The sequence below is a fragment of the Mustela lutreola genome, chromosome 1 (assembly GCF_030435805.1).
Source record: "Mustela lutreola isolate mMusLut2 chromosome 1, mMusLut2.pri, whole genome shotgun sequence".
NCBI lineage: Eukaryota > Metazoa > Chordata > Mammalia > Carnivora > Mustelidae > Mustela > Mustela lutreola.
The window spans coordinates 91,101,146-91,128,013 of record NC_081290.1 but is presented as its reverse complement, the minus strand read 5'-3'; the positions used below and the strand labels follow the sequence as shown (position 1 = coordinate 91,128,013).

The following is a 26,868-nucleotide window of genomic DNA, read 5'->3' as shown; positions in this document are numbered from 1 at the left end:
TGTGTTGCTTTTTGTTTTTTTTCCCTTTCCTCACATGGGAATTTTGTAGGAACAGCTAAAAATTACCTTTGTTTTTTATAACAGAGGAAAGTTTTAAAATGGCAAATAAGTATCTACTTTGGGGAAACAATATGGGCAAATAGCATTATTGGGAACCTTTAAACAATTGTTTCGAAATAGCATTAACACCAAGCTTGGAACGTTCAGCAACCATGACTATTATATTCTGCAAAGAGAATAGATAGTTTGATAGTAAAAAGGAAATGTATTGGCCCACAGTATGTCCATGGAGAGAAGCTAGGGTATCCTCCGAACTTTAGGCAGAAGCCCTGGGGTGCCAGAAAGGCAAAGATGTCACCTTCCCTGGCAAGAAGAAGCTGTGAGTGAGGGAAAGGGGAAGCAACAACCTACCCAGGCCACACTCACCTTGACACCATAAGCAATAAACAATACAAAACTTCTTAAAGATAAGCCTGAACCTGGCGGTGTGAAAGTTGATGTCCTAACCATCGTCCTTTTTACACTTTATAATATATGAAGACAAAAGGAGATTTTGATGAAGGACTTATTCAAGATGGAGTCAGAGTGTTCATCCATCCAAAGGAGACACAACTAACACTCTTAGGAACAGAAGGTCTTTTACTAGAATACAAATCATCTAGTAAATTTATTTTAATAAATCAAACATCAAAGAAAATTAATGCAGGAGCGTCAAACTATATTTCTTCTAATTGCACTCTTTCCCATTTTGATATGGATTTCAAATTTTTTAACACTAATTTTGGGGAACAGACAGAACATCTGGTTTATACACTTAAAGGCCAACAACATCATCTCATACTTTTGCCTTTGTTTCAAGGAATATTAACATGTCAAATGTAAATGTGCTAATAAAAGAATCTGTGAGATATAGAACCAGGCACAAGAAACCATTCTTTACACACTTGAAAATGACAAGCAAATTGAGTCTGTCAACTATAATTATATGAAACATTTGTAAGACACCATTATTAGAGAGAGAGAACAGGGAAGGGGTTGGGGAGGGATGAACAAATAAATGAAACAACGTTACATATTTGTCAGTGGATTACAACACTTCGTATAGGGTTAGCTGCCCCTCTCACTATGGGTCCTGGTAATTATCTGTGGTTATCACGGCATGTCAGAAAACTAGCCTTTTAAGAGGGAGATCCAGTTGCCAAGTTCTTCCTAGTCTCCGGGGCTAACCTTGAAGACAAGTCTAGACACATGTGTCCACATGCTGCTGGACACATTCAGTAGTTGGTAGATGAATGTTTGCCCTCAGGAGTGAGGTGAAATGAGCTGTGGAAACTTGCAAGCACATTGGTCTAATTTTCACTGGCTTTTTATTTCTGTGTAAAACAAACTCTGAATGAAAGAAATCATGTCTTAGCAAATATAAATGAGATTAAACAGTGATGGAGATTATGTTGTTGTATTGTGAATGATGGGTACCAACCCATTCATTTGAAAAAAATTTGAAAAGATTTGATGTTTTCTTTGAAATCCAAATTGTTTCATAGTTAGAGGAGAAAACTCAGTATTTCATAAAATTTCTTTTATAATTTGTAAATTAGGAAAGTCTTTGTCTCAAAAAACTTGTACAGTTTATTTTTTTCCTTTAAATTATCATTCATATAGGCTGTTACACAGTTTGCTTGAGTTATCTCAAATGTTTATATACTGAACTTTAATTCATTAAATTACTTTAATATATTTATCTGCCACCTGACTATTCCATTTCCTCCAAATATTATGCACAACTAATGTAATTAATGTGGAGACAGTTTTTCCTATAAAACAAGCACTTGGTAATTCCATTTCTTCGCTTCAGATTTATGTCTTAATAGAGAGGAAATTGAAATTTCCTCATATTTAGTTTTAAATGAAAATCAAGAACACATGGAAACCCATCGTCTTTAGCATGTTAGATTTTGTGACCAGCTAGAGAATAAACATCATAGTTAGGGTAAGGCAAAATTTGAACTTGTTGTGTCATATTTGCATTATACATTTAGCTCAAATATTGTCAGATGGTACTTGGAGTTTTTGTATGGCTGGAGGCTACATAAGACATTTTTGAAGAACTAGTTATTTGTCTGCATGAACTTCTTATGGATAAAATTTAGCTAATGATGCTTCCATGTAAGCAGTCTTTAGCAGCACCCTGACTCACATTATATTTACTACTTCTAACGCAGACAGTGTTGCTTTGGAACATCTTTGTTTCAGAATAGTAAAAGTTGTATACTTAAAAGAATATGCCAAAAAATCTCATAATCATGATCACAAACTCATCTTCCAGTCTCCTTAAAAGTATCATTATTTGAAGCTTAATAGAGTTTTTTCTTAAGATTTTATTAATTTCTTTGAGAGTGAGCAAGAGAGCAAGAGAGCGAGCACGAGCAGGGGAGGAGCAGAGGGAGAGGGAGAAGCAGACTCCCCACTGAGCAGGGAGCTTGATGCAGGACTCAATCCCAGGACCCCAAGATTATGACCCAAGCTGAAGGCAGACACTTAACCAACTGAGCCACACAGGCACCCCAAAGCTTAATAAAGTTAATGAGATGGTCCTCAAAAGAAAGTTCCTCAGTACAGATCTGCCTATTTGTCTCTCTCTCTCACACACACACACACAAAACACGAAATGTTGCCTCCTCCCCACGTATTTCCCTACAGCATTTTATAGAAAATAACACCTGCTTCAGGGGCCCCCGTGAAGCCTGTTAAAAATGCAGATACACACATCCCAGACTCTGAGATTTGGTTTCCATGGAGGATAGGGAGGGAATAAAAACTGGGTTTCTGCATTTTCAAAGTCCTACCCAGAGATCTGATGTTCACCAAAGCTTACAAATACTAGTCTAGTAAGCCATCACTGGTTGATGAGCCTTCAGTACAGCATGTCACCAACCCTAACATGTATATGAATCATAGATGATCTTGTTAGATGCAATTGATCCATCTGGGATCTGCAATTCAGTGGTTCTAACAAGTTCTGGGATGATCCCATAGCTACTGGCCTAAGAACCTCACTTTGAGGTTCGCAAAGATGGGACTTTTATAGCCCTTTTGTAGGCAAGCTAACAGGCATTTGCTTTGAAATACTCCAGGAGATATTATAGTATTGATTGGAGGCCAAATTGTGTTGTGAAAGGATAGTCCCTACAACAGTTCTCCCTGAGTACTTGCTGTGTCCTAGGTGTTATGTCTGGGCATCTCAGATCTCCCTTGCCCCTCCTTATAAGGCTGACCATTATTTGTCCTTCAGGAAACCTTTGTCCAAGGTTTTTTCTCCAAGAATCCTTTGTCAGTACTGTCCTGGGTGTGCTCTCATTACGTACTCTGTTGACTTGAATGATAGCAGTTATGTGGGGGCTACAGTTACCTACTAATTTATTTATCTTAGAATATAAAGGTTTAAAAAAAAAAAAAAGATGTATATATTTATTTTAGAGACGGAGAGAGAGTGTCCGGAGAGGGACCAAGGGAGAGAATCTTCAGGCAGACTCCCGGCTGAGCACAGAGCCCAGGCAGGGCTTGATCCCACAACCCCTGAAACCAAGTATCAAGACGATCAACCGACTGAGCCACCCAGGCCCCGAAGGAATAAAAAGCAATTGCGGTCAGTATTCTTTACTGACTTCAGAACCCAGAACACTGTCAGTCCCAGAAAAGACAATCAGTAAATATGTAGCATAATTACCTACTTAACTAATTAATCAATCGAGGTAACAAAAACAAAGCTCCGACTCCATTTTTCTTACATAAACTCAAGAAAGACCTCTGGCTAGGTGAAGAGAGAGTTATCTGAGGGCTCCTTCTTGTCCCAGCTGGCTCTGGCCCAAGACTTTTTGGCAAGATGGCGACATTCACCTAGGCTCTCCTCAATCAGAAATAAATAGGAGAAGAATTAGTCAATCACAGCGGGGCCATGACTGGCTCTCAAATGCATGAACAGAACACTTACGTGGACACACAGAGCATGTGGCATGACCCCGATTTCCCTTCTTGAAGTAGGGGATTTGGAAAACACTCCCCCAGCGCCGGCGCGCTCCCCCGGACCTGCCAAGGCAGACGGAGCACATCTGAGCGGCGGAGGCACCTGCCGCATTGCCTCAGCTCTGGCACCTCAGGCTGCCTCTGCTCATGTGCTTTTCTCCATAAATTGCAGCCGAGCCCATACTTAGGAAAGGTTTAGGTTTTACTGATTGCCTTGTGACTTTACCTCTTCTGGGGCCAGAGAGATGATGGCGAAATGGAGTGATTGGCAGGAGCAGCTGCAGAGTTGTTTTATGGAGTCTAGATGCGACTATTTCCTCTGTGGGGGGAAGCTCCGTCCTCTCTGATGTGCTGTATTCGATAGGACCGCTTCATTTCCCCCGGACACCCGGAATTCCCCATTTCTCACTGGAGACCTTTGTTGTAATCTCATACCTGAAAGAGACTAGAAAGTACAAAGTACATAATGGGTTTGGGAGTGACTGTTGGCCCTAGTACTGAGGGAAATGAGACAGATATCGGAGTAAAATTTAGCTTCCTTATATTGTCATTTATTAGGCACACTTGCTGTGTGCAAGACATGCTTGGGGTTGTAAACATACAAGGATCTTTGTATTACGATCACAGTGCTCAATGAATTTCATCTAGCTGCTAGTTTGGAAACTGGATGAGGGTTATTTCCAATGCAGTTCTAGCACTGCATTGGTTATTTCCAATGCAGTGAAGCCCCTCTTCTTCCCTCTGTCTCTCCTCCCACAGACAGTAGACTTTGAATCTCTAGAACTGGGCCAAACAATGAGCTTCTTCATTTCCCTAGGTCAACAGAGTTGCCTTCAGTCAAAATTCATGGTTGGTTTCAGGTGTGCTCTCTTGGTGCAGGGTTTTCAAAAGGCATCCTTTCCTGGTTTCTGTCTGCCTTTTCCTCCCTTGGCTGTTTGCCCTTGCATTGCCTTTGATAGAATTTCCTCCTCTCCAGCTCAGAGACCCAGGATGCCGAAGATGGATATCACATATGTCTGTCCCTTTAGATCAGTAGCTATCAAAGTGTAGTCTGCAGTCCTCTGGGGGGCTCTGAGATGCTTTTAGGGGAGCCCTGAGTTCAAATTGACTTTCATAATTACACCAAGATTGTTGCTTGTCTTTTTCACTGTGTTGACACTTGCACCAATGATGCAAAAAGCAAAGGTGGGTGAAGCCACTTACAGCTTAGCATTCAGGGCCGTGACTCTGACCTGTACTAGGAGTCATTGTATTCCTCACTGTCACCAGGTGACGTAAGAAATAAGATTCTGTTTCATATAAGGATATTCTTGATAAGGCAGTAAAAGCTTGCATTTTTTTTAAAAAAAGATTGTATATATTTATTTATTTAGAGTGTGAGTGCGGGGAGGGAAAGCAGGTGAGAGAGAATCCTAAGCAGACCCCGCGCTGAGCCCCGACATGGGGCTCAATCTCAAGACCCGAGATCATGACCTGAGCCAAAATGAAGAGTTGGACACTTGATCGACTGAGCTACCCCAGTGCCCCAAAGCTTGCATTTTATTGTCTTGAGCACACATCTTTTTAATATTCTATGTGACAAAATGAAAACACATATAAAGTGCTGTGAATACTGAAGAACAATGTTTGTCCTGAGGAAGCACTTGGACAGTCCTTTCAGTTGCAAGATTTATTAGCCATTTTTCTTCTGAACACCATTTTTACTTTAAAGAATAACTCACAGACCCACTGGGGTTAGTCAGACTGGGTATTCAGTAGGTACCTTCTAAAAAAGGAGCAAAATGAACCTGTAACTTCAAGGAAAACACTGCCAGTATTTGAACTTTCAAGGGAAAATTTCCCTTGAAATTTCGCTTTCAAGGGAAAACTTTTCAAGGGAAAATTAAGTTTCATCTGCCACTGTGAATTTGACAGCTTCTCAATACTTAAAGACCTCTCTGATAAGAACATTGATTCTATTAAGGAGGTTATTTTGCATATTTGTATAATGAAGTGTTGGAAGATCTGCATAACTCAGTGAAACCGTATTTTCCAAATGACAATGTGTGGTTAACAGTGAGGAAAAAGTCCATTCAAAACGCAAAATACAGCAACGGATTTTAATGTAACCAAGTATGGAAAGTTCATTGCTATGATTTTAAATTTCACATTGCAACTTTAGAAACTACAAGTTGTTGAGTTTAATGTAGTATCAAAGAAAAATACCCCAAATTATCAAAAAGCTATAAAAATACTCTTCCTTTTTCAAACTACATACGTACATACGTATACATACATGTATCTGTGTGAGGCTAGATCTTCATACACTTCAGTCAACATAACGTAATGTGACTGTCTGTCTTCTGTTAAGCTCAGATACTAAAGAGATTTACAGAAATGGAAAACATTGTCATATTCTCACTGAATTATCTGAGTGTTAAAAAGCATGGATTTTTTCATAAAAACATATTGCTTACGTTAACAGACCAGTTATTATATGTTATAATTAATTAATGAACACAATGTGTTAAGTGTCTCACTTTTTATTTCTAACATGGTAAATATCAACAGAACCCCAAAAACAAAATATTTTTAAAGTTTGCTATCATTTATTAGATTGCAAATGGGTCTTAAGACCAAAAGGTTTGAGAATTGTTGCTCTAGGTCACACACTCTTAAATACTAATGCCAGGCTAAATGAAATTCCAGTTAAACCAAAGCTCTGAAGGTGATCATTTAACCCAGGCTCTTCAAACAAGGGCACAATCCTTGATTAACTTACCCCTGGCTTCTGAATTAGCTAACTTTTCCTTTTTGCAGCCAGATGGCTCAGCGTTTCGTGTGGCTGGGGTGGTGGCAAGTATTCCAATTATGTGAAGACAGTATTAGCATTGTCTTTTACCCCACTTTCCTACTGAAGTGAATGTTCAGTGCAATCAGTGACGCTCTTGGATTACTATGCAAAATATTTATAAATTTGTACGGTTCACAGTTCTTTAATTAAAACCTCCTCAACAATTTTACACGATTCTTTCCAAAAGGAGAAGCACCATGATATCTTATATGTATGTATGCATGTATGTGTAATGTGTGTAGGTGTGTACTGCAGTTCAACAATGCATAGAATTAGTGATCTGGGGGGGATTCTTTTGTTGTCCTGAAAGGAAATCGAGTACCTGAGACCCTAAATGCCTTGTGGAATGATTTGGTTGCTTAATTAAGGTACGATCTCCTGTTTGCTACTAGAGCAAAATAATAGAATTTATACATTTTAAAAAAATCTGCACCCTTGTCACGAGGAGGATATTTTTCATGTAATGTCTGCCTTCTTTATCTGTAGTTTTATGTATGTGTAACCTGAAGAAAAAATTGCTATATTTTAGTCAAATAAAACTGCAGAGGGCTGTAGAGCTGTGGAGAAACAAGGCATTCCCAAAAGATACATTTTCTGGATATGTGAGACATACTCAGTGTCTAAAACTAAACCATTTCAGTAAAAACACCAATACAAGAAAAGTAGTTAGGACCTCAGATTATGAACTCTAATCCGGTATCTAATGAGGTGATGCCTCAGATCCAGTTAAGCCTTTAAATAGTAGATCTTTTATTTTAGCTATTTGGGATGGTACTCTCTGAAAGGTATATTTTTCTGCATCTCATCAATCTAGTAAAGGTGACTTGAACATTTTAAATAACTTGAGAGCACTATAATTAATGTCCCCTCTTTTACTCAAATACAATATTGTCCCATTGAGTCCCATTGAACATATGAGAGTTTTTACACCTTCTTTAAATGATCCTGTATCTGGAGTCTTTTTTTTTTTTTTTTAAGATTTTGATGGGTTTTTTTGGCTTTTACCTTCTTGCTTTGACATTGTATTAACTATAGCATCTACCTCTATGCAGGAAACGTGTTTGTCTCTCTACTTCTAATTTTCTGTAAACCAAATGAAAAACCTTATTAGAAATGTATAAACTTGATGGGGTGCCTGGGTGGCTCAGTGGGTAAAGCCTCTGCTTTTAGCTCAGGTTATGATCTCAGGGTCCTGGGATTGAGGCCCGCATCGGGCTCTCTGTTCTACAGGGAGCCTGCTTCCCTCTCGCTCTGCCTGCCTCTCTGCCTACTTGTGATCTCTGTCAGTCAAATAAATAAATAAAATCTTAAAAAAAAATAAAAAAGAAAAGAAATGTATAAACTTGAACAAATAGAGAAAGGGCCCCAGACACTTACAGTGATGCACAGAAGTCTTAGTGAGCTTTATTTATTACTGTATTTTGACCACTTAAAAGACTGTTGAGCTTACTTATAGGTTGTTTTTTTTTAAAGATTTTATTTATTTATTTTAGAAAGAGAGAGAGTATGTATGTGCATGGTGGCGGGGAGGGCAGAGGGAGAAGCAGACTCCCCATTGAGCAAGGAGGCTGATGTGGGACTCTGTCCCAGGAACCTGGGATCATGACCTGAGCCGAAGGCAGACCCTTAACAGACCAAGCCACCCATGGGTCCCTTATAGGTTCTTTAGATGACACTAAATTCGTATTAGGTGAGGTATTAAAGCATAATAATTATTTAGCTAATAGTCATGTGTACAGTTAAAAAAAATCCTAAAAATAAACAGATATATGAAAGTAGTGAGTTCTAGTTCTGTTGCCTTTTCTGAGTAAGTTTGCTTCTACTGATTACATATTTATCTAGTCTTAGATTTCACATAGGTTTTTAATGAATTCTTTAAAAAGTGTCTTTAAAAATATTCTATATAGGGGCACCTGGGTGGCTCAGTGGTTTAAGCTGTTGCCTTCGGCTCAGGTCATGATCTCAGGGTCCTGGGATTGAGTCCCGCATCGGGCTCTCTGCTCGGCAGGGAGCCTGCTTCCCTCTCACTCTCTCTGACTACTTGTGATCTCTCTCTGTCAAATAAATAAATAAAATCTTAAAAAAAATTCTGTATAAATGCTTATAGAAGGCATGATCCTTATGGGTCAAAAGTCTTCTTCCAGTTTTTCACATTGAATCCAACAAAAAAGTAGACAGGGACATGTTCGCATAGGCTCTGGTCCATCAGTATTTTCCTGAAAGAGTTAGATTGTTTACATTCTTCGGAAGAAAAGAAGAGCAGAGAATACCATTCCATATTTGTACTTGTTGGTTTTCTAGCATCATGGTGGCTGCTCAGTAAGAGCTCACAGCGGTTAAACAGCCTCGTTTCTGCCTGTGAAATCACATTGGTATGCAGATTCTGAAGTATGCAGCCCATGGATTAGGGCCCTCATTGCTGTCAAAGATAGTTATTTACTCCGGGAATCTTTCCAAGGTTGCTACCAGGAATGCTTTTTACTTTTATGGAGACTTGGTCCCTAAGGGTAAAGACAGTCATCCAAAAGGAAAACTTCCTGCCCAGTGTCTGTACATATATTAGTGACCTGAGCAGTGAAGTTCATAGCCTTCAAACCAAAACTCAACATGAAAATGGGTTATTGAGCTTGAGTTGAGGTACTGAGGATAGAATAACTGAAAAATTCTAGTGTCTGTTTGCATTTGCACTTGTGGTGTGATGTGAATATAGTTTAAGATTTATTGTCACTATTTAGACAAACACTTTGTAAAGTGAGTGCCTTATTCAATTCTTTATGCACTTGAAGAAAAGTCTCATTTCCTTTCAGAAATCAAGTACTGTCCTTTCAGAACATTTGCCTGAGATAACTGTGCATGTTGATAATCATCTCCCTTTTTTCCTTAAAAATTCTTCACAGACTTCTTATTTCTCTTGCGTTGATTTCCTAGTATGTACTCTATAATTGCTTTTCTGAACTGCCTTCTTTGTCCTCAAGTTTTCGTCTCCTTGGCCTGCCCTTCCTCCTTTATTCTTAGCAGATGGTGGCCTCATGCCATTTATCTGGTATATGTTTCTGCATCATTTCTTCTGTCTTGAATATTGGAGGCTGTATCCATTTTTTTTTCTTATCTGTATTTGGCTAGTCACCCCTCTTCTCTCTCTCTTTTTTAAAGATTTTATTTATTTATTTGACACACAGAGAGAGATCACAAGTGGGCAGAGAGACGTGGGGGAAGCAGGCTCCCTGCTAAGCAGAGAGCCCGATGTGGGCCTTGATCCCAGGACACTGAGATCATGACCTGAGCCAAAGGCAGAGAGGCTCAATCCACTGAGCCACCCAGGCACCCACCCCTCCTCTCTTAACCTTCTGTGTCTGCCCTTAATTCTAAAATTCTGCATCGGTTCTGGGTTCATTCTCAGAAAATAGAAATCTCTCCAGTTGTTTTAGTCAGAAATCAATAAGTACTTGAAGAATTGTTGAAAGATCTGGAAAGGCAGGCTTGAAGAAGGGCCTCCAGGAATGACTTCAAACAACTTGGCACATCTGGCTACCCAAGGGACTGGCAACATTTGCCACAATATAGAAGCAGCGGAGTCCAGGTCCTGGCTCTGGGTCTGGGGTCACACACCTCAGCCATGATCTGGGATGAGAAGCTGCCAGCAAAATATGTTGTATCCAGAGTAAAATCGTCTCTCAGATCTGCACCAGCAAAATGGGTGTCTCATAGTCTTAACATACCTCTCCACCATACTCAATCCTCAATACAAGTTTTCTTGCAGCTGCACCCACTGGGTTAGAACTCCATCACACCCTGAGCCCTGGCTGCAGGAGAATCTGGGATATGCTGTTACCTTCTCAGCCTCTGTGACATTCGAGGCAGACACAAATGAGCTTGGGACACAAGTTGAGCAGTCCATCCAGTACTGCCACGGTCTTCTCCACTGACTTTTGATTTACTCAGTTATTAGTTACAGTTTGTATTTATTTACCACATTCTAGGGATTTTTGCTAGTCTTTTCTTTTCCCCTCCATTTTACTGTTTCAATTTTTGCACTAAGTTCCAGGATGCCTTTTGCTTCCCACGATAAAGATTTTCCTGGGGTTCTTACTGCTTTTATTCCATTGTATTCTGCTCCTTGTTTTCTTTTGCCTTGTCATCCTGAAAATATATTGCTATTTGCTATTGATTTCCAGAAATACGGTACCACCTAAACATGAATTCCTGACATCTCGTGACCTCATCTTTGGTGCTAGGCAACTCACCACCAAAGATGGAGGTTTGGAGTTCAGAATGTGGAGAGCAAATCCTTTTAAAAGTTGGATTAGCTCCTTAATTTCTAAAGCTTAATCTATGATCATCTCCGCCCTTGCTGCGTCTCCCAGTGACCATTCTGACCGTTTCTCTGGTCAGCTGAGGAATACACACCTGCCTAGGGCTGTAGTGTGACAGGGGTGAGGGAATGTTTATTGAGTCTCGTCTCAGAGATACAAGGAGGGTTTTGTTGAAGGCCTGAAGGGGGAGAACTGAGGAGAGATTGGAGCTTCAGCAAGAGCTGCTAGATCATAGACTACTTTCCAATTTCCATCAAAATGTTTTAATTTCTGAAATTTTACTTGTCTGAGACCATCTCCCTCATCCTCTTTTAGTTTTCTCCAGGTCCCTGAGACTCCATGTTACGGATTGAGAATAGCCCACATGTGATAGGTTAGACTTATGCTAATTTCCTCTTTCTTTCTAATATATTGTAATAAATGGAGTAGTGGAATCTAAGGAAGAGATTGTCTTGGTTCTGCCACTTACTGTGACATGTTCCAACAGGACTTGTCAATGAGTTACACATGAAAAGGCAATCCCTGAGACAAGATTTAGTTTCACCGACAGCAAGCTGACACAACTGATACGCTATTTACACAAGACAGAATAGTTTAACTACAAAGTTCTGTGTGAATTCAAATCTGATACCCGCTTTCTAGTCAGTTCTGGAAGACTTGGAAACGAAGTGATAATAAAAGAATAGAAAAAGAAACTTTCTGCATTTTGCCAGGGAATTATTAATTCCTAAAACCAAATTAGCATTATTGAAACTTCTCAGATTTATTCTATGAAATGAAAATAATGTTGAATTTCCCAGAGAAGCTCTAACTTTCCATGTTCACTTGGTTGTAATAAAATAAATCTCTCTTCCTATGGATCAAGAAAGCTTTTTTCTGCTTTTCTTGCAGAAAGCAAAAAAATACAGTCTTTGGTAAATATTTACATTACCAGTACTCTTAGTTCTGTGGTCTGATTAGACTGATTAGACTGCTAATAGGGCATACAGTGTTTTATGGATAGAAACTTCCTATCTGTCTAATGTATTAGATGTGGAATGAAATGTCTAAGGGAATGTTCTCTAGAAAAAGGCTATGCATTACACGCGCATATATGTATGTTGTGTCAAATCACAGTTTGCAAAAGATAATTATACTTGTTCGAATTTTTAACATATTGGGTTATAATATCGAGTATTTTCCAATCTTTAAAGAATATCTTAAATATAAATATTAAAAGAAAAGAAGACAAAACAAAGTCAAATAAAGCAAAATCTGTCTTTCCCGAGTTATGGACTGACTTGGCAAGTTCTTATTTCCTCCCTGACTTTCTTTACAGCCTCTGCTAATTGTTGCTACACTCCACTCTCTCTTTAAGATACATGGTAGGGGTGCCTGGGTGGACAGTTGGTTAAGCGTCCATATCTTGGTTTTGGCTCAGGTCTGATCTCGGGGTTGTGGGGTCAAGCCCGGTGTGGGGCTCCATGCTTAGCTTGGAGTCAGCTTGGGTTTCTCTGCCCCTCTCCCTCTGCCCCATTCCCCTCTCAAATGAATTTTTTTTTTTTAAAAGATTCATGGTAGAGAATTCAGACTATTAACTACAGAGTCAATGTGTGTAATGGTTAAAAACACACGCTCTCAAGTCAGATTCCCTGGGTTGAAATTCTGATTCTTGCTGTGTGATTTAAGGCAAAGTACCTAATTTTCTGAGTCACTGTCTTCTTATCTATAAAATGGAAGTAAGGTAGTCCATCTGAACATTCACAAATGGAAGTGTACATATTCTTATTGAAGTTCTATGGGAATACATGGTATAAGCATGTAGAGGGCTTAGCATAGTAAGTGCTCAGTGAAGATAAGCTACTAGTTTTTAAATATTTGTATTGTTATTTCTACCAGGAAACAATAAATAGGATTGTCTTCTTCCGCCTTTCAGTTATAAAATGTGTACTTACTGAGGAAAAGACATATACAACATTTATCTTTAGATTATGATGAATTGATGCCAAATATAGGCATAAAAACTGAAAATAAATCCGGATGTTTTAAAACATCTCATAGACAAAGCACCACCATTTTATAGCTTTTCTTTTTACTTGGCATGTTCATTTCGTGTGTGTGTGTGCACACATGTATGGGAAACCCACTCATTTTTATCCATTTGCCCCTTCTCGTGCACATGTAGGAGCTGTATGTGGGTAATGGAACTTAGTACATATTATTTCTAATCTTTTTTAACCATCTAGAGAAATAAAATTCATTAGCTCTATTTTACACTTGAGAAAACTAAAACTCAAAGATGTAATATGACTTACCTAAGTTCAGTCAGCTAGTAATCATTGGAGCCACACAATTGAAACCTCTCTTTCTTCCGAGTTGCCATTCTCTCCCACTGTGTATTTTATGAATCGAGGACTAATGGCCTAAGAGGAAGACTGGTTGATAAATTCACTGAGGGGCACCTGGGTGGCTCAGTGGGTTAAAGCCTCTGCCTTCCACTTAGGTCATGATCCCAGAGTCCTGGGATCGAGCCCCACATCCTGCTTTCTGCCTAGCGGGGAGCCTGCCTCCCCCTCCCCCTCTGCCTGCCTCTCTCTCTCTCTGTGTCAAATAAATAAATAAAAATCTTTTTTAAAAAATTTACTGAGATTTAGCATTGTCAATGCTAGTGATCTGCATATCTAGACTTATTACTGACAGTAGTATTTCATTTTCACAAATAAGAATGTTTTCAGGAATTGGAATTTTTACTCACATACGTAGTAATACACAAATATATACATTTTAAAATACCTGATTACGTATAATGTAAAGTGAGGATCTTTTGTACGCTAATAAATGAACCATATTGGTAAAGTTGGTGATTGCAAAGGATATGTCTGAGCATAAGGAACACTGTCATACCATCCTGTTTGTTTTGGTCGTCCTATTAGAAATGGAGGAAGAGTAGTCCTTCAGAAAAACCTCTGTGGCAGGAACAATATCACCACATTTAACATGGTTCTTGAGGAAATTATTTCCTGCTGTTCAGGAATTGCAATTCTGCCGCAATTGATTCTGAACGTTCGCTTCAGAATGTGTGCTCTGAGGAGATGCTAACTACTCCTCTCATGAGTATGCTTATCCGGATACCATTAAAAGTTCCACTTGACTTGTGTTGCTTCCCATCAAGCAACACATGTTTACATGAGAGACAGGTCTGTTAAATTGGAGTTTATTTCTCATCCAAGGATCAATTTTTCATCTTGTTCCACAAACCCATGAAGCTGTTTAAAATTCACACAATGTACTGCCGATAAAAGGGAATCCCCCTCTCCCCACCGCTGAGATTGGGCCTTGAGCGCTACAGGGTATAATGACACAGCTGTCTTACAAACATAAAACCTCTTTGATCCTTCAAAGGATAAATTTCCTGTCTGTGTTCTAGTACATCTGACTCAATTGAATGAATGGGTTTATGCTTTAAATAATGCTTTATCATCCACCTCATCTTACCTTATAAAAAAGTAAATAAATAAATTTAAGTCACTGAAATGTGACTTAACTCTAACCGTAGCTTAAATGTTCATTGTTGCATATCATTTTATTCTGACTTATTAACAACTCTCTTGTGATTCTTTATCTTAATTATATGCAAGACAAAATGAAACAAATATATTTGGCAGGTAAATAGATATTTTTCAAAATTGGGTGCATATTCTCTTTCTCATTACTTTTATTGCTTCTTATAGCCATGCAAATATTTTGCAATGAACTAGTATGTTCTTCCAAAACAAATAAAAATGAGATAGTTTTGTCAGAAAATGGGAAACCACTGTAAATTATAATTTCTGACAGTCAAAGGACAGACCTTCCCAGAGCAAAATTAACTGAATCACTTTAAATTTCCCTAGTGTCATCATTTTGGCACTCTACTTTCAAGAGTGCCACTTAACCTGTAAATGCACCTGGAAATAGAAACTTTAACTTGTATTAGCCAACTTGTCGATTATTGAGTAGTGGGCCGCTGTTGGAGGTAAGTTGACATACATTTCATGCCCAGTCAGAAATGAGTCTGGCTATGAAAACATTCTTCAGGAAGTATTGCTGACCAGGCTTTAATCTCTCTGAACTCAGAATCTTGATTTTAATAGTCAGAAAGGGATCATCTTGGTGGAAAATATCTAGAATAGGATCTTAAAGTATGTTAAGTTTCAGATTGTATGACATGTTACATGGTTCATGGGGAACTATTAGACTCACACCATAAAATGACATCTAAACACATTAGTATCACTTAGGGTCCCAGCAGGAAATTGGTGGCATGCTCAAAGGAGTAATTAAAGATGTTAGAATGTAGGGACTAAAGACAGGTTTAGGTGAACCAACAAATGATAATGAAGTACCTGGAGATAGAAAGTGGGAAGCTATTATTACTGTTAGTCCTGAAGAGGCAAGAAGATGGTATGTGTTACTGGAATATAAAAAGACTGAAGGCAAAAGAGAGGGGCAGACGGACAGGAGCTGTGACTCTCGAGATGGAGGAACAGAACCGTTGCCAAACCATGACCCAGCACATTCAGTCAGGAGAACATCTGTCTACCTGATGTCTTATTCTTCTTGCTCTTTGATCTCTTCTTGGGCCTTCCTGTTGACCAAATCCAGTCAGGAATAGTGCACAGGGAGGTCCTCCAATGCAGTCTCTAGGAGCCAGTCCCCCACTGGCACAATGCAGCACCGAGGAGGGAGGAGAATGAACCTGGAAGGGCACAGGGAGAATAATCAGCATAACATTTTGCCATATTCCGAATTATATGGGATATAAACCTCCAAGTGTTCCTCACTAAGGAGCTGGTGAGAACTCTCTGCCATTATTCTACTCCTCTGAATTTCTCTTTTCCAGGTTCTGAAAGTTCTCTGTTAGGTTTTTATTCAGTTTTTGTTCCATATCATTCTGGGCAAGAATATGAGGCAATGGTTATAGCAGGGATGTTTTTGTTATTTGCAAAATCATCCCTTTTTTCCTTCCCTTTTTGCTAAACATTGCTTTGTACCAAGACTTGAATAGTTGATTTCAATACAGGATTTTTCTCTTTGACATAATTCTTAGTATCCTGCTGCCTAACTTCCCCATTACGCTGGGATGGCTTTCACTAGTTCATTTAGCTGTACATCTCTTTCCTTACATTGTCCTGCCTTACAGCTCCTTCTTACAGCCAGTGTTCAGCCCATCTCCTCAATAGGAAAGGCTTTTCACACTTTTTTGAATGTGAGAGGTCACTCTCTGACTGGGGTCATCCTTCACAGTGTGACAGTTATTTTCAATGTAAACATCATTATTTTAACATGTCAGCCCTCACTTTTCTCTATTCTTTATTTCTTTGATTCCAGTTCATTTACTATAGATTTGCTTTCCTTTTCCATTCACCTACAATGCTATGAATTAAATGTTGACATGATGGTGCATTATACACTGTGTGTGTGAGAGGGGTAAGAGGGGTTTAAGTGGTCTTCTAGGTCAACGGTTGGATTAAAAATCAGGGCTGATTTTATAGATTACAGAACTATTTAACTCCCAAATAAATGTTTCTCAGAGATGGTGGTATGGTTTTTTGTGTTTTGTTTTTGTTTTTACAAATGATATGATTCTAAGTCTTCCTTTCTTTTTTCACTCCACTCAGATCCGAAGCCAAAGCAAAGCCTCTGGGTCTGGGCTCTGTGAGGGAGATGAAGTCATCTCCATCAATGGCAACCCCTGTGCGGACCTCACCTACCCCCAAGTCATCAAGCTCATGGAGAGCATAAGGGACTCTCTCCAAATGCTTATCAAAAGGTACAGAAGATTTGTTGGGGTATATATTTTCTTTTGAAAGAGAAAAAATAGATCCCTATCTTTTAGATAGGAATGACTATAGCTTTTACTAAATGTATCATTTGTCATTTATGGGGAAATTGGGGTTGCTCTGTGGAAGGTTAGTATAGTTAAACAGAAGAACCACCGTGTTTGAGAAATGGCAGTTAATTTTCTGGTTAATTGAGAATTAATTTGAAAATTTTTGTATCATGAGCTTTGTTGAAAATCTCAAGTATTTTAGACAAGTGCCTTAGAAAGCTCATTATGTTGGACATAATTTAATACTTCTAGGTCAAGATTTTGCGGTGCATCAGGATCACTACCTTATTCACCGATGAGTTAAAAATGTTTAATTTAACTTCAGAGAACAGACTGAAGGTTACCAGTGGGGGGATGGTAGTGGGTGGTGGTGGAGGGGGAGATGGGTGATGAGGATTGAGGAGTGCACTTGTCGTGCTGAGCACTGGCTGTGTATGGAAGTGTTGAATCACTGTTTTGTACACCTGAAACTAATATTACACTGCATGTTAACTGTACTGGAATTAAAAATTTAAAAAAGAACAGCAATCAATTCCATTACAAAATGTTTAAGTGTTAAACTATTACCCTGTACAATAATTTTTTTTTTATAGAAAGAGAATGCCTAGAGAAGGAAAAGAACCACATAAAACCCTAAAAGCAGCTCGATTTCTGCTTGTCAGGACCTCTAGCAAAATCATTTGTGTATGGAAAAAAGCAGACGGATAGAATATAGGTTTTGGACTACTAATGGAAATCATTGTTAATTCGATCTCCCCAAATACCACCCTCCCTACCTAATTGCTTAAAAATGCAGTAGTAAACTTTAAACATTAAAACAAAAGAAAACAACAAGGGCAATCACAAAAATGCGACAGCATCCACATTTTTACAGCCCTGTGCAAATCACAGGACCCTGTACAAACCCATACTGACTTTGCGAGTGAGCCTCTGACCATGACACTGTAATGAATCCAGAAAGGAAAGTTCTGGCTTCCTGGAGAGCAGCCTTCGGGAGGATGCCAGAGGACAATCTCACACAGAATTGAAAGCCCTCCAGGTTTTGTCTTAACTCTGTGGTTGAACGATGTGCAGCATCACCCCTCTGATAATCATTCACTATTGATTCCATTTCACACATGAACTCGACATGGCCATGATCTTGTGAAAATAAAAGAAATGTAGCACTATTCTTAGACTCTCCCATCTAAATATTTACCCATCAAGCCCAATGTTTAAGCCTTCAGGATCCTACTTCATTAAGAAGCCGCCATTTGCTTTTAAAAGCAAACTAACAGGAGTCTTGCCAAGTGTGGACGGGGTGTTTGCCATTATCGTGCATAAATCTCTGAGGTATTTGAAGACTTCCATCTTTGTTAAAGGTTTAATCACATCCCCAAAAGGGGGAAAACCTTTTCTAATTTATTCCCTTCTTAGTGTCTTTACTCTTTTAACGAGGCCAATTTCTTAGGAACGTACTTGTGGTCTGGGACATTCCCTGCTAGTTCTTGTTTTGATTACAATGACTATCACTGGGAAAATCCTTGGTGATTTAAAGCTGAATGTTAGGTACATGTTTACTTTCAGAAATAAATGAACTAGCTCTCTGTTACTTTCAATAACTGGAGATATGATGATGATGATTTTCTCTTAAGTATTTGGACTTTTGCAAAATAAATAATTAATGGATGAGATTGAAATGGAATCTCAAATTAAAATTAGCCGAAAGACCATCATCATCACCACTACCATCACCATTCTGGGTATCTGAACATTGTACCTATGTAGACTGAAAGGAAATGAGCATTTTAAGATACAACTCTCTAACCTTTAGAGCTTTTATGATTTGTATTCCTGTATATCTGTTTTACTTCTGCTACCAGTAAATGTTAACATTTATATGATCCATTTGCCTGTATTACACTCTGTAAGACTGGAAAAAGTTCAAATGACTCTCTTCTCAGCTTCATAATTGATTGCTAACATAATTCAAAGTGATTTAATCTACTTCCATCTGAGGCCTTCCTAAATTAAAACTCTCTGACCTTTTGGTGCCATCAAATTTGGTTGCATAGAGTGTATTAATCATTTCCTATATAAGAAAGATCTAATTTGCTATCATCATGTTTTTAAAATGCTATAATATTTTTTAATTATCAGGAAGCTTTACAGATTACTTCCTTAGAGAAAGCTGCATTTCATTTGACTATTAGTTTTTTTCTTATTGTTTTGCTTAGTTTTGCTTTACTAATTGCAGACAAAAGCAAAGTTAGGAGCGATTATTTTGAACATTTGTCAGAAATGCCATCAGACAGATTCTAAGGTATATTCCTTGGGGTAGCCCCTTGAGTAGGGTTCATTCACTCTCATCAAATGATAATCTGGCATTAATCAGGGGGCATTCTGAGGAGGAGGAAAGGGGCAGAGATAGACACTGCTGCTTTAAAAAAAAAAAAAAACTTACACATGTGAGACATGAAGGCATCTCCTACAGCTGTTCTGCAAGTGATGCTTCTCTTCTAAAAGCAGTTTGAGTTTAAATTAGAGCTTTAGCAAGAAGTTGTTTGACACTTAAACTGGCATTGCTTCTTGCAAACCCAGGTTTGCAAAACCAGCTGGCAATGGCTAAGGTCAAAAGCAAAGGATGGTAGTGAGCAGAGCTGGGCTTCTTAGTTGACAGATAAAGGAATGGTATGACTTCAGAGATCCTATAAGGAAATGCTCCAAGAGACAGGTTCAAATGGGAGAAGGGGAGACATCTCCAATTATAAATACCCCATGACTCAATGATTCATTGCAGCATGGAAAGGATTTCTCTTTACACAAGAGTACTGGGCTGGGGTCCATTTATTACAAAACACATGCTCCCTGGAGCTTGAAAAACAGCTTCTATTTCATTCCTTTCAAGAAAGCACAGCCTCTAAAAGGACTACTTGAATTATCTGTATATTAATATTACTCTGAAGTTGCTGAATATGTTTACATGACTTTACAATGTTCAGACCTATACTTCATCAGTAAGACATTGAAATGCTTTGTCATATTAGAACAAACATGGCTATTTGAAAACACCCAAATAATTACAGATAAAGGACATCCATGTAGCTACAACCTGTGCTTTTAAAAAATCAAAGCTGAATTTAGGGTAGATTTAGGTTCCATAATCTTTTGTAAGCATTTTTGCTTTGCTTTAAAAAAAAAAAAAAGTTTATTTGGAAGATCTTTAAATAATAATATCAACATGCTGCCAACTTCTGTTCTCAAATATGTTGCACTTGACATTTAAGAGGAAATATTTTGACTGTATCATGTATCCTAAAAGTGTCAGAAAGTTCTTTGGCAGGTGTAACACTCTGATTTAACCTTCTGGACTGATTTTCCTGTGCGCAGACCATCCAGTGGAGTAAATGAGAGTTCCATCTCTGAAACGGAAAACAAAACCCCTGAGCATCTCACCCATGAGGGGCCCGTGGAAAGTACCATCCTGCAAATTCAACCAGCCACAAAGAACCAGAACAGAGAGCTGTACGTTGCCTCGGTCAGGAGTGGGGCTCCTCTAGCTGGGGACCAAGGGAGTGGTCCTGGTTTTTCTGGGAGCATACAAGAAGAAACAGGCCTGAGCTACCATGTCGCTCCCCATATGCCTGACTCCCAAACAGGACACTTAGCAGAGGAGATCATCTTAAGGGAGAAGCCAGAAGTCGGGCAGCCAGGCCCTGTGGTTGAACTACAACTGTCCCTTTCACAAGAGAGACACAAGGTCACGAATGTCCCCGTGGTGGCTCTCCTGGGAGCTGAAAAATCCAAGTCTCCTGACCCAGATCCTCATGTACAACACTGCGGAATTGTCCACATAAATTCAGTCCCCACGAGGGAGAAAGGGGAGCCTTCTCTGAGGTCCAGCAAGATAATCCAGCTCTCCAGTGGCAAAGAGTTAAAAGTGACCCGGGGATGTGAAGCAGGAGACGTGGGGCTGCCCCAAGTGGAAGTGATACTCGACTGCTTGGACAGGCAGAAGACGGAAGGGTGCAGGCTTCAGGCAGGAAAGGGGTGTGTGGATTCTCCAGTGGAAGGAGGGCAGTCAGAAGCACCTCCTTCTCTGGTATCCTTTGCAGTCTCATCAGAAGGCACAGAGCAGGGAGAAGATCCACGCTCGGAAAGGGATCACAGCAGACCTCACAAGCACCGAGCGCGCCACGCACGTAAGTCCTGCCCAGGGCCACTGCTGGGCTATTGGAAGGGGCCTGAGAGCTTAAAGGGCATTTCGCTGCTGCTTCATTTACATGGTTTTTTTTTTTCTTTTTTTCTTTTTAAGACTTTTCTTATGTCTTTCTCTGTGGTTAAAAAGAAATTAATTAATGCACAGAATAACAAATGGGAAATTGTGGAGAACACCAATTTCTGAAATGGAGGCAATAAGTTTGAAGTTTGTCGTAGATTTGAAGGTATTTAAGGCATTTTCTTTGATCCCCAGAGGCACAGGAGCTGTTCAAGAAAATGATATGGTTAATGTGTCCCTTTGACTTGTCTCAGAATGTTGTCAGATTTCAGGTAAAATTGCAGAAAAGAGTATTTGAAGTCGGGTGGACTCCCGAGTTTAAATGTCAAAAACGGTTGAGTGTGCTGCTGAGAGGTGTCTTGAAAATACAGGCTCCACTACTGACACTAAAAGCAGATCTTCATTTTGGAAAAAAAAAAAAATCATTGTGCAGCTTGATGATGCTTGCAGAAGTGAGTTTGACAGACAAGGACATGTGGAATACTGAGCAGTTACATGATCCTCTCGGCTTTGTATGTCTTCACTCGACTGCAAAGCATTTCATCTACCTTCTAGACACACGGGTCAGTCTCCCAGACCCTGTGGAGGCATTTAAGTGTCCCCAAATGTAAAATATATTTACATTCAAGGCTCTTTATGGTGTTTTGTTTTCTCTAGGGGAGTGACTAGAGAAAGGAGAATGAAGATAAGGATGTCAGTTAGGTTGCATGATTTTTGTTCTTTTCTCGTTCTCTCTCTCTTTTTTTTCCTTTTTAAAACAAATTTTAGAATTTCATTTGAGGAGGTAGAAGCTGACTAGCAAAAACACTTGAAGGTAGGAATGATATACAACGGTAATGAACTCAAAGTACTATATTAATTCTTCTAACCTCTCATTATTCCCTTCCAAGCATATTTTTAGCAGAAGCATTTATAGTTTTATTGGCAAGTGCTGTTAATCGTCCTTATACTTGAAGCATCTGTACCCACCTTCACATTTATGGCATATTAAGTGTATTAAGTATTAACTCACATACTTTACATGTTGGCTGTGAAGTAAGCAACAACTGTGCAACTGTGACTGTCAATTTAATAGTAAGTTGTATAACACTAGTCAAAAAAAAGGAGTTACATTCAATAATGAATTTGCTTTTAACTGTTTCCTCTAAATAAAATCCAAATGCCAGGGAATATCTAATTTTGTCATAAAGTCATTCACTCTGATTCTATTTTATTTAAAAAAAAAAAAAAAAAAAACAGAATCATGAGTCCGATTTTTTTCCCAGGGACAAAACCCCCCCCCTAATTTTCAATCATGAAATATTCAAGAAGTTTTTCTGAAATTTCCAGTTAACTATTTTGAAGAATTCGAAACTTGCTTGTGAATCATGTTCATTATCATTAAATATATGATGACAATTAGCTAATGCTATACATTAGTTTGCCACCAATTTGTTTTCTTGTAACAATAATGATAAAGGAAAAAATTAAATATGCATGTTACTTTAAAACTGTCAAACTCTCATTTTAAATGACTTAAGTTCTGCATCAGCTTTTACCCACAGTTAAGAGGTCACTAGTCTCATCATTTTTAAATATCCCCAAGATTTACATTTATTCTTGCTGTGACTGAAGTACTTATATTTCAAAATAGCAATCCATTTCAAACAAATTTATGTAGACAGCTTTGTAGATTGAATTTCTTACATGTATTCACAATGATCCAGTGTTCTAAATCATTAGCAATCACTGATTCAGTGCCTTCAATTATTATTCATTCAGTTTTTTTGAATTTATATTGATCCAGTCACCATGAATACAAGGACTTTGGGGAGATGTCAAAGTTTAAGAAAAGAAGAAAACTTAATTATTTAAATTCATTACACAGAAACACTTAGAATTTCTTGCCCCCCTCCCACTTTTAAAAAATGCTTGGATACAGTTTTATATTGATATTTTATTATTTAAATACGGAAGTACAAGGTATGTCTTACCTTGTTTTTCAGAAAATACTCTGTCCTCAAATTATTTCCTTTTTGGTTTTGATTATATCGTATTGACTGACATTTACTAGCTAGCGCTTATTGTTAAGGTATTAAGATCCATGTGCTACATATAGTCCAATCACCATACATAAAAATGTATTTATATGACCAAGTGAAACAGAAGCATTGTGTAGAATTATATATATCTTGTAGATCATCATAAAAGTATACATTTTAAAAGAAATAAGAAGGAGAAATGAGTTCGATTGCTTCAAAACTTAGTGGCTGATTGTAAACATGTTTTTTCCATATTTACTTTCCCCCAGGAGAATTGATTTCTGGGCTGCTATGAGGGCTTCTTGGAATTCATCAACTCAGTATAATTTCTGTACTTTCCCTAGGGCTCAGGAGGAGTGAAAGCCTATCAGAAAAGCAGGTGAAAGAAGCGAAATCTAAATGCAAAAGCATTGCGCTCCTTCTTACAGACGCCCCCAACCCCAACTCCAAGGGGGTGTTGATGTTTAAGAAGCGCCGTAGGCGGGCCAAGAAGTACACCCTAGTCAGCTACGGCACTGGCGAACTTGAGCGCGAGGCCGACGAGGAGGAAGAAGGGGACAGAGAAGATACTTGCGAAGTAGCATTTCTGGGCACGAGCGAATCGGAGGTGGATGAAGAGTTATCGTCTGACGTTGACGACAGCGCACAAGTGGTGAACTTTGACTGGGATTCGGGACTCGTGGACATCGAAAAGAAGCTGAACAGAGGGGACAAGATGGAGATGTTGCCGGACACCTCAGGCAAGGGCGCCCTCATGTTTGCCAAGAGGAGGGAGCGAATGGATCAGATCGCGGCCCAAAAAGAGGAGGAGAGGGTGGGGGGAATGCCCGGCAGAGAACCCGAAGCTGCGCAGACGGACGGCCTGAGAACCGTGGCTTCCTACCAAAGGAAGGAGGAAGAATCGGTCCGAACGCAGAGCTCCGTGAGCAGAAGCTACATCGAGGTGAGCCACGGTCATGGCCACGTGCCCCAACAGAACGGCTTCAGTGGGGCGTGTGAAACCGCAGACGCACCGAGGATGATTCCTATGAACAGAACAGCCAAACCCTTCCCGGGGTCTGCGAACCAGCTGGCGACCCCCTTCTCCCCAACCCGGAACGTGGCAAGTCCCATGGCGGACTTCCCGGCGCCTCCGCCCTATTCCGCGGTCACGCCTCCGCCTGAAGCCTTCTCCAGAGCCATGTCAAGTCCCCCAGCGGGCCCCGCGCAGCCTCCTCCGTGGCCCCAGCCCGCCCCGTGGGCCCAGCCGGCCTTCCAAGACGCCTCGGAGCGCATAGCTTCCCGGGATGAAAGGATCGCGGTGCCGGCCAAGAGAACGGGGATACTGCAGGAGGCCAAAAGGAGAAGCACGACGAAGCCCATGTTCACCTTCAAAGAGCCCAAAGTAAGCCCAAATCCCGAACTCTTGTCCCTTCTTCAAAATTCGGAGGGCAAAAAGGGCACGGGAGCTGGAGGCGATTCCGGACCCGAAGAAGACTACCTCAGTTTAGGGGCCGAGGCCTGTAATTTCATGCAGAGCTCCTCTGCGAAACACAAGACTCCGCCTCCGGTGGCTCCGAAGCCGGCAGTCAAGTCCTCGCCCTCCCAACCGGTAACTCCAGTCTCTCCGGTCTGGTCCCCAGGAGCGGCTCCAACCCAACCTCCTGCCTTCCCCGCGTCCAGCCCGTCGCAGGGCACCGTTGTCTCCTCCATCAAAATAGCCCAGCCTTCCTACGCTCCGGCTCGGCCCGCGAGTGCTCTGACCCTGGCCGGTCCCTTCAGAGGACCACAAGCAGCGGTAGCCAGTCCCAACTACACACCCAAGCCAGCGGCTCCCACACCACCAGTAAACGCTGCTCACGCTGCTGCAGCGGGACCATCTAATGAGCTTCCAGGAATGAGTGGGAAAGGAGCCCAGCTCTTTGCTAAGAGGCAGTCGAGGATGGAGAAGTACGTGGTGGATTCAGACACGGTGCAGGCCCATGCCGCTCGCGCCCAGTCTCCCACACCGTCTCTACCGGCCGGCTGGAAGTACTCCTCCAACGTCCGAGCCCCTCCTCCTGTGGCCTACAATCCTATCCACTCCCCCTCCTACCCTCTGGCCGCTCTCAAGTCTCAGCCATCAGCCCCACAGGCGTCCAAGACAAGCAAGAAAAAGGGCAAAAAACCCCTCAATGCTTTGGACGTCATGAAGCACCAACCGTATCAGCTAAACGCATCCTTGTTTACTTTCCAACCTCCAGATGCGAAGGATGGCCTCCCCCAAAAGTCATCCGCCAAGGTCAGCCCGGTGCCGGGCATGAAGCAAGCTCTCCCTCCCCGGCCCTTGAACCCTGGCTCGCCCACTACTGCGCAGGCGTCTTCTGTGTACTCGGCGCCGGCCTACAGCTCTCAGCCCGCCTTCTTTGCAGAGGCAGCCTCACCCATCAGCGCGTCCCCAGTGCCCGTGGGCATTCCCGCCTCCCCGAAGCAAGAATCAGCCTCTGCGTCTTACTTTGTGGCGCCGAGGCCGAAGTTCTCAGCCAAGAAAAGTGGTGTCCCAGTTCAGGTGTGGAAACCATCTATCGCGGAAGAGTAATCTTGTAGCCGAAGCTGAGTGTCCACTTTGTTTGAAACAAGCTGTTTGCAGTGTTGCTCCAGTCCCGGAGAATGCCTAGCGAGTCCTCAACTTACTTAGAATTTCAGATGTCACTTCCCAATCTGGGTCCAAGGAGCGTAATATTTTTAATGAGTCAAAAATCTAACTCAGATTGACTTAAAACATATTTAGCTTTTTCGCAAAAATAGGGGAGCACCCCAAAATCGACATGTGCCATTATATTAAGTAAGCAGGATGCTTAGGATTTACGCTTTAGTCCCAAGAAAGACAGTGATTAGTGTTAGCAGACAGTGCACACAGCCTTTGTGTAGCGTATCAGCTACTGTGCTCCTGTGGTGAAGAGGTTCAGATGCAGGAAGAAGATACATGTATCGACTGAGTTCCTTTTTAGGTAGTGCTTTATCTCTATAACGGGTGTGAAGAGATAAAACATTTATTGAGGACAGGGATCAGCTCTGGTCTGTCAACCTCAGCCACCTGTTTGATAGTGCAGAGGACGACTCTGGGGATTGCTGAAATGTACATATTTAGTAAGAAGGGTAAGGAAGAGGGTGTCAGTGATAACTGAGCACTAATTATGTATTGGGTTCTCCACCAGATGTTTTCTATGTATTAACTCATTTCAGAAGACTCCCTTAAAGTAAATGAGACAGGGCAAGAAGGCTAATTATCCTTAGAGACCGATTTCCATCTTCTCTTCCCAATTACTTAAGAAACAAAGCAAGTGTTATCTCCGATTGCCCCTGAAAAGTGTAAGTTTGTGTTCCTCAGCCAGGGCAAGTGGTAGAGCACAGTATAAAGGAATAACATAAAAAAGGGTGAGCAGGTTGCAGATAAAGGTAGCTAGGATTATTATTTTCCCTTGGGAAAGCACGCGATTGAGGCGTGAAGGGTTTCCGACTGCAGGGGCTGATTGTGAAGCACGAGGAACCCCGCGTGTGTGGAGGCCATAGGGTGAGAACACACAATTACTAGCATCATTTCTGAGTGA

General features: G+C 40.5%; 1 protein-coding gene across 3 annotated transcripts in view; it reads left to right on the top strand.

Moving 5' to 3' along the window:
• SYNPO2 (synaptopodin 2) overlaps positions 1–26,868 on the top strand; it is a 177,225-nt gene that overhangs the window by 122,602 nt on the left and 27,755 nt on the right. For 2 of the 3 annotated variants that reach the window (XM_059169558.1, XM_059169565.1), the window contains exons 2-4: positions 16,809–16,960; positions 20,390–21,201; positions 23,644–25,826. In XM_059169558.1, coding sequence (XP_059025541.1) covers positions 16,809–16,960; positions 20,390–21,201; positions 23,644–25,826 — 3,147 coding nt within the window. The remainder of the gene's footprint in view (positions 1–16,808; positions 16,961–20,389; positions 21,202–23,643; positions 25,827–26,868) is intronic. The other variant, XM_059169571.1, reaches the window with a different exon arrangement.